We start from the raw sequence: 8,935 nt of genomic DNA on the forward strand, positions 1-8,935 counted from the left end.
TTGTGCTACCTCCCATTGCCAGGTTACCAGCACCAAGTCTTCTCCTATAATGCCTGATGAGGTTGGAGAATACATGGCAAGGGATCTGAGACCATTCCTCCATACAGAATCTCTCCAGATCCTTCAAATTTCGAGGTCCATGCTGGTGGACTCTCCTCTTCAGTTCACCCCACAGGGTTTCTATGAGTTTCAAATCAGGTGACTGGGATGGCCATGACAGGACCTTGATTTTGTGGTCAGTAAACCATTGCTGTGTTGATTTTGATGTGTATTTTGGATCATAGTCCTGCTGGAAGATCCAACCACGGCCCATTTTGAGCTTTCTGGTAGGGGCAGTCAGGTTTTCATTTAATATCTGTTGATATTTTAATCCTTGATGCCATGTATCCTAACAAAATATCCAGTTCCTCTGGCAGAAAAACAACCCCAAAACATTAAAGAGCCACCACCATATTTAACCATATTTAACCGTGGTCATGAGGTACTTTTCCATATTGCTACCTCTCTGTGTGCGCCAAAACCACCTCTATTATTTATTGCCAAAAAGCTCTATTTTGGTTTCATCTGAGCATAGAACCCAATTCCATTTGAAGTTCCAGTAGTGTCTGGCATCTGAAGATGATTTTGTTTCTGGAGGAGAGTAAACGCTTTTTTCTTGTAACCTTTCCAAACAACTTGTGGTGATGTAGGTGACTTCGGATTGTAGTTTTGGAGACTTTCTGACCCCAAGATGCGACTAACTTCTGCAATTTTCCAGCTGTGATCCTTGGAGATTTTTTGGCCACTCGAACCATCCTCTTCACAATGCGTTCAGACACTATAGACACACATCCAAATCCAGGTTGATTCATAACATTTCCAGTTGACTGGAACTTCTTAATTATTGCTCTGATGGTGGAAATGGGTATTTTCAATTCTCGTGCTGTTTTCTTATAGCCACTTCCCATTTTGTGAAGTTCAACAACCTTTTACTGCACATCACAGCTATATTCCTTGGTCTTACCCATTTTTATGATTGACTAAGGGAATTTGGCCTCTGTGTTACCTCATATTTATACCCCTGTGGAACAGGAAGTCATGGTTGAACAATTTCTTGTTCCTAGTCACCCAGGTGTACTAAAAAAATGTCAAATATCAATGGGAATATACTTCAAATATATTTTTTCTCATATGAATTACTAGGGGTGCTAATAATTGTTGCACACCTATATTTAACAAAGATATTTTTTAGAAATGTGTTTTGTTTGATATCCAAGAGAGCAGGGTAGTTTTGTGAAAAAAATTTTAACAAAAGATCAAAACAGCCTTCTTTGCTCATATTTACCAAGGGTACCGATATTAGTGGAGAGCACTGTAGATTATAAATGAACTGCAGGTTAAATATGCCTTTTTTGAGGCTTAGGATTAAGGTGTTAAAATCTTATTCTGAAATAAGTTAAAATAAGTCCCTGACACTTAGAGACCCTTGGTAGCTTATTATACTGATGTCTATTCCTCACACAGTTGATGGCTGCAAGCTTTTATTCTAAAAAAGCAGGAATCATACCCAATGCCACCTGTTTAAACACTTCATCTTAGACTTCAGCTGATTATAAAGTGTTACTCCGGTTTCGTTGGAATGAAAACCTGCAGCCACATTAGCCCTTTATAGATTAGATAAACTGTAGAACTTTAAAGTGATTCTTTGTTTGTGAACTTTTGACTCATGTAAATGTCAAAATTTCAAATCACATATTAATAATTTTAGTCAGTACTACCAGTGAAGGGCTAGCTATATTTACCTATCAGGGTGGTTTCCATTTGGTCATCAAGTATGAGTAACACGCCTCAATCTCTCGTTCCTCTTCACAGTATGAGTGATAAAATCACGCTAATATCCTTCTGTAACGAGATTACTCCCTCACTGCATTTGCATCTATGCGCCAGCTTTTACCTCCCACATGGACTGCTGCAAAGATATTGTGTGTGTCCACTGGAAATGAGCAGTCAATGGACACTGTGTACTCATCCCACACTAGAGGACTACATTTGCAAAAGCTCCTTGACTGACACAGCATGTGTGTTTTATCTAGGTGTGGTTATAGTCAGTAATCATGAATGTCCATCATTAAGGCTGCCATTTTTGTGTGATGGCACAAAGAACATCATCTTTGGCAAAGCTGTTGGTTGTACATTAATCTCTGAGCCATTGCTGCATTCCAATTTAACATATCTAGATCCATAAATACTGGATTAGTCAGATGAAGCATATTTTTATATTAAATTACACCCATACTGTTAATGTTTAATATTATTACTACATGGTCAATTTAGGGTCATGTCAATTCACTGTTTTGTTTGTTTGTTTTTGTCACCGGGGACATTATTATTTAGTCCAAGCATCTACAATGTTCTACATTTATGACCCAATGACTAATATGATAAAGGATTGTATTTATACCTGCATGGTTCCATGTATAGATGTTGTATTGTGGAACATATTTCACACAACCACAGGGAATCTAATAGTTTATGCAGGCTTTCTAAAAGGCAAACCACTGCAACCAAATCCATTTTGTAACATCCGAGGTGCAACGATTAAGTCCTGTAATATGTTATGGTAATGTTATCTCCCATTATCAAAATCGGATTCTGGCTGGAGGGCACAGGAAGATAATACTAATGCTGTGCACTCCCTCCACCTAAAATCTTCTGAATGTTCCTTTGGCTATCATGCTTTCCATGGGATAGGTCCATCCTATCATAAATCATGTAAATCAACAAATCTGAAGATATCCTTCCATTTTTCCTGCAGGCTTGTCACCATCATCTTTTCTCCACCTACACCATTTTAGACAATCCATAGATGTTAGCTATGATTTTAGCACCTACACTGCTTTGATCTACAGAATTGTACTATAAGCTTTTCAGCAGGAAAGACAAGCTTGTACCCAACACCATCTCTTTATGATGATGTCCCTGTTTTCCTCCTCACCAATGGGCTAGTGACCTCCACATGCAAGGGGCAGCCAAGATTCCTGGAATGTTGGAGGCAACCAGGATGGAGCTGGAGTTGTGTAATAGTGAGAACTAAAAGGGGAGGGGACAGATCTGGCATACCATGAGAAGCAGTGACTATAAGTGAAGCCGAACAGGACGTAGCACTACACAACCACCTGCAGCTGAATGTGGATTGATCCTACTGCTTCAGTTAAATTGGTCCTTTGCAGCTAAATTTGATTGGAATCAAAAGCAATGGCACTGTACATCTTCATCATCTTCTCTATTAGCTGGTCTGCAATGTTGCATGAAGGTAAAATAAATAAATAAATACTGTTCTTAAGTGTAAAATTTTCTAAAGGCTTTAGGTTAATTTAAAAAAAGTAAGAGCGATATTAGCATAAAATCTTTGAATGGGGTTTGCCTTTTAGAAAGCTCACATGAACTTTGTTTAGCCTATTTGTCACTAGATTTTACTTCTACTTTTTATATTTCAAGTCTTTTTTAACAGTGAGTTTACCTGGGCAATAAAAGTTTGTTGTAAGTTTGTTGTAAAACCTTTAGATGGCTTTATTTGCAGATAAAACTTAACAACTCTCATTAAGGTGACAGTTAAAACAGGCATTTATTGTACAATTCTGCATAGCTGCAAGTTTGTCAAACACAGCAAACCTTTGAGTTTGAGCCAGTGATATTTTTAGTATCAATTTTTTTTTTTCCCAAGAGTGTATCAAAATGTTAAATTTTTCTCTCACTTTTCTGAAAAATAACCTTTTAAATTAGTGAATTCCAACAAGAATAATGTCAGTCATGGCCAATCTCCCAAATACAGATTTAACCAATTTTTTTGTCTAAATTATCCTGTTAGTGGAGCTCTCTGAAATTAATTCCATGATTATTTAAGACAACATACTTTAAGCAGCCACATGTCATAATAAATCAAATCTAAGACATGGTTCTCAGGGATTTTACACTACTTGGCATTGGATGAGTTTGGTGTGTAATAGTGTGTTTGGTTAAGCATTGTTTCCCAATGTATTTTTCAAGGGTTTGGTTTGCCTGTAATAAATCAGTCTGCTGGAAACGTCCCACATAGACAGCGCACCAAACGATGTTCTTGCATTACCCAGCTGGACTCTGAATGCCACTACTTCTGCCATCTGGACATCATCTGGGTGAACACACCAAGGTGAGCACAAATACACACAAACACACCAAGTACATGCCTTCAATTCAGTTTTAATTTAGTGACTCATCTGTAAGGTACATTTCCAAATTTTAACTTTTTGTAGCTTAAAGGTTATACCATGATTGCATAAAGGTTGCATCAATTTCTAGGTTTCTGGCAAGATGCCTTTAAATTGAGACTTGTTTAAATATTTTTAATCAGCAAAACTACTTTCATCATACTTATATCAAGGTAAATTGAAATAAGTCATGCAGTGCCAATCTAATATTAGAGAATATAAAAAACTCTCAAATTCATTCATGAACAAACAATAAAACAAAGGCATGCAATAGGTATCTGTGTGTGGAAGATGTGAAAATATTCTCACGGTCTGTTAAATCTGCTAGATGTCCATTAATGAGCCCATTAACATTTACAGCACAAGCCTGCTCTGAAGTAGAATTTAGCTCATTCTGAAAATAAGTGACATTAAAAGACATATTATACTACTTTACAAAAAGAAAGCAAAAATAGATATTATAGAGCATCTGTGAAAAACTGGTACATTTCATCCATGCATGCATAACTATATCTATGGTCTTAAAATCATGGATCACTGTTTGTATTGTTGCTGCTTATCTGCTGTCATTTTGCCAGTGCCACATATCAGTTAAATTCATTCAGACATAAAGCCAATTCATTCAGGTATAACAGCACAGTTTTGTTGTGAAATGACAGGATCTCCATTGACAAATAGATAATGGGCAGTTGCTTGGTTTTACCCTCTGTAGTAAGACTACTGTATATGGGCTGGGGAGTCCATTGGCCCGACGCCGCAGATCTGCAGGCCGCTGCTTCTGTGCCAATCCTGCTGACCAAACCTGTAACACCTTCTGTGTCCACAGGTGAAACAAATGCACACACATACACACACACATTATAAAACATAATCATAAAACACACATGTATGTGCTTGTGCCCTGCGATGGACTGGCACCCTGTCCAGGGTGTACCCCGCCTTGTGCCCGATGCTTTCTGGGATAGGCTCCAGGTTTCCCGTGACCCTGAAAAGGAGTAAAGATGGATTGAAGATGGATGGATGGATGGGATAAAACACACATAATGCCTGAACATATTTAATATTAATCTGTATGGCATGCTTGTGAGAATGAAAACACTGTAGAACATCCCTTTAACTATATATTAACTAGCATAACTTGCATATTTTTAGTACAGTATTTGTACAGCAGTATTAACCAAAATAATATGAATTTAAATCATGAAAATACTACAAAGTGCTGAATATATGATGGACAGAAAAAAAAAACTTAGTTCTAAGTTCAATATTGACATGGGGTACCAGACGGGAAAGAGACAACAGGGTAAGAGGCCGTTCTGGTGAACTCTGTCTTAAACAGTTTCTTATATAGGACAATTTTATTTTTTAATTTTTTTTACATATAAGTAGATTTTTTGTTCTGACATTTAAAAACTATTTTGTTCTTTCTTTTTTTTTTCTTTTTTTATATTTATAATGATTGATCATCACAATATCAGCTCAGACAATACTGCTGACCTGCTGAGGAGCTTTTCTGAACCACTGCAGGAAAAACCTGAGTTTAATTCAGACCTCCATGTTGCCTTGGAAAACCTGAACAATGCTGATTCAGGAATAGAAGTCACTGAAGGGTCTATGAATAATGCTCATGTTGAATTTCAGACATTCCTCAGGTTAGTCTACAGTCAAAATCATTAGTGCCTGTGGATGTAATGTTGACTCAGCATCTGGTTATTCTGGTGTACATCATATTTTTCTGTACTCACAGGAACCTGTTGAGAGCTAAATCCAGGGCCATGAAGATGGCTGCTACTGCCAAGCAAAAAAGCTTAAGGGCCCATAAGCCAGGCCCTAGGTAAAGCTTTCCTGGAGACAGTAATGAGGAGATCGAGCACCTGAACAAAACACAACCCCATGGACTGTGGGGTAGAGCATGAAGAAGATGTCAGATGGAGCAACCTGAGAAAATAAAAGGCTGAAAATAGCAGAGGCAGTGGAAGAGACAATAAGGATCAAACCTTTAAGTCATGTAGAAAGGTCTAGATACAGAGAGTAGACAGGCAAGTGATAAATTCATTGTGGCGAAAAAGTCTGAAGAACATGAATGTTGAGGTTGTGCTCAGCTGATAGCATGGAGGTTGGCTCCTTAGATAAAGTCCTGCAATGCAATCATGAATATTTGGCCACCGAATAAGATGTTGATAAAATTTCTAAAGTAATGACAACATTTATTTTGGGTGGGAAGAGGAAAACAACAACTTGTGTTGATGGTGTCATTTTACATCATGATTGAGAGGTGTTGCATGCAATTAAGGGATTAAGATTCTGAAGTTAAAAAAAAATGCAATTGGAGTTAAGAAGCTAAGAAAAGCCATATTTCTTGAAACAGCCAACATTTGTATAATCCATACCAATCATAACACTGAATAGGGTCTAGCTATTTTGTATAATGCCTTTATGGCTTACTTGTTGAAATTAAATCTCTTTGTTCATCCTGTTAATTACCTGTTTGATATTTGTTATGGCAACAGCTTATAATAGATCTGTGTTTGTCAAAGACACTTTAGCTATAATGCTAGATAAATGCTAGATAAGGAAGCTGACTACATGAGGAGAGCTGCAATTATCATGCAAGAGCTTTGTAATGTATGTATAATGAGTGACATATTAGCCATATTAGCTTTGCTTCCTTAGATGGTATAGAAGTACATGTTCTTACTCAAACTGTATATTCAGGTTTTTTTTTTTCTTTTATAGTTATGTATTTCTTTCATATTAATATTTATATTAGTTGATATATTAAAATTAATATATATTAAACATATAATAGTTTGTATAAGTTTTAAAAATAAACAATTCCAAACCATTCAAATGAGTGCCATTTCAACCTTATTACCATCCAAATTAATCTCTTGCCCAAACTACTCCTAAGCATTTCCATGCTTAGAGTGATAAATTGTTCCAGTTCTCTTCTGCATGAACAATGCCTGTTAAGAGATGGTAATTAATAAAGCAAGTAGGTGAATTAAGCAGTCAGTCATGTAAATGCACATTGGATAATAAAACTGGACAATGGCTATGAGACGACAACAACATGCCTGATGCTTTCCTCTACTCCTATTCCCACTTCACTGCCTGTGGGCCAAGTAGGACTGCAGAGAGATTTGAATTCACACATAAGGCAAAGTCTTAAATCCAGATATTTTCCTCTTACATCCTGTTTGTCTGAGATACAACATATTAGTCTCAGAAACACAGAGTCAAAAAGGACTAAGGGCAAAAAAACATTCTGGAAAGGACAAAAACAACAACAACAACAGCTATTCCTTTGATATGAATTTTTCTGAGTCTTAGATATTTGCATACACTAAAGTTGCAGTCAGAATTATTCAACCCCCATTGGAAATCAGGTTTATTGTCGAAATTTAAAGACATTCAGCTGTTTGCAATGAACAAATCAAACAAAAGCAATTGAAATAGTTCAACACAACAAATGCTTCAAGTAGTTTCCCCAAATTCAACTGAAAATGCAACTTATAATGACTTCTCCAGTTTCAAAATTATTCAACCCCTTCATGGCAAGCATCTTTAGTACTTAGTAGAGCACCCATTTGCTGTTATGACCTGCTGCAAAAGTGATTCATAGCCAGAGACCAGCTTCTGGCAGCATTCCTGAGGAGTCTTGGCCCATTACTCATGAGCAATGGCCTCCAGTTCAGTAATATTCTTGGGTTTGCGTGCTGCAACCACCTTCTTTAAATCCCACCAGAGATTTCCTATGGGGTTCAAGTCAGGTGACTGTGATGGCCCTGTAGAAATTTCCAGGATTTCTTCTGCATTCAAGCCTTGGTGTAATTTGAGGTACGCTTAGGATCATTGTCCTGTTGGAAGGTACAATGACGCCCAAGCTTCAGCTTCCTCACAGACGGCATGACGTTTTCTCCTAGGATTTCCTGATACTTCATTCTTCTTTCTCCAGACATACTGCTGATCCATCGTGCCGAAAAATCCCAGTTTTGTGTCATCGCTCCACAGAACAGAATCCCAAAACTTCTGTGGCTTATTTATATGATTTTTAGCCGACGTTTCTTGTGCTTTTGGCTCAGTAGTGGTGTACATCTTGGAGTTCTGGCATGGAAAACTTCTGCGTTTAGTACGTGCCATACAGTACTCACTGAAACCTCAGTGCCTGTTGCAACCAAGTCTTGCTGCAGAACTTTTGCAGTCACTCGAGGGTTTTTCACAACCTGCCTTCTCAGAAATCTGGTTGCAGCCATTGATAGCTTCCTTTTTCTGCCCCGTCCAGGTATTTTATACCAGGTATTTTATTCCTTTTTCTGCCCCTAGCCAGTTCAGGTATTTCATGTGTTCCAGCTCAAGCACACCTGGTGCAACTAATGAAGCCCTTGACTAATTGCATCAGGTGTGCTTGAGACAACACCTGTTTAGCATATTTGTGGTGTTGTGACAGATTCTATTCAGGGGGTTGAATCATTTTTAAACTGGATAAATCATTATAAGTTGCATTTTCAGTTGAATTTGGGGAAACCACTTGAAGCATTCATTGTGTTAAACTATTTCAATTGCTTTTATTTGATTTCTTCATTGCAAACAGCTGAAAGTCTTTACATTTTGACAATAAACCTGATTTGCAGTGGATGTTGAATAATTTTGATTGCAACTGTACATATACCAGTTTGTCTCTCTGGACAAACCCCTTAAAGATTCCA

General features: G+C 37.5%; 1 protein-coding gene across 1 annotated transcript; it reads left to right on the top strand.

Annotated features, from left to right (window-relative positions):
* The first annotated feature begins 2,380 nt into the window (after positions 1-2,380).
* Positions 2,381-7,264, top strand: LOC108261220 (endothelin-2). Its single transcript, XM_017462145.3, has 5 exons — positions 2,381-3,292; positions 4,027-4,168; positions 4,939-5,052; positions 5,705-5,878; positions 5,974-7,264. Exons 1-5 carry the CDS (start codon positions 3,235-3,237, stop codon positions 6,062-6,064), a joined length of 579 nt encoding a protein of 192 aa, XP_017317634.1. The 5' UTR covers positions 2,381-3,234; the 3' UTR covers positions 6,065-7,264.
* The last annotated feature ends 1,671 nt before the right edge of the window (positions 7,265-8,935 follow it).

The sequence above is a fragment of the Ictalurus punctatus genome, chromosome 1, assembly GCF_001660625.3.
Source record: "Ictalurus punctatus breed USDA103 chromosome 1, Coco_2.0, whole genome shotgun sequence".
Taxonomy (NCBI): domain Eukaryota; kingdom Metazoa; phylum Chordata; class Actinopteri; order Siluriformes; family Ictaluridae; genus Ictalurus; species Ictalurus punctatus.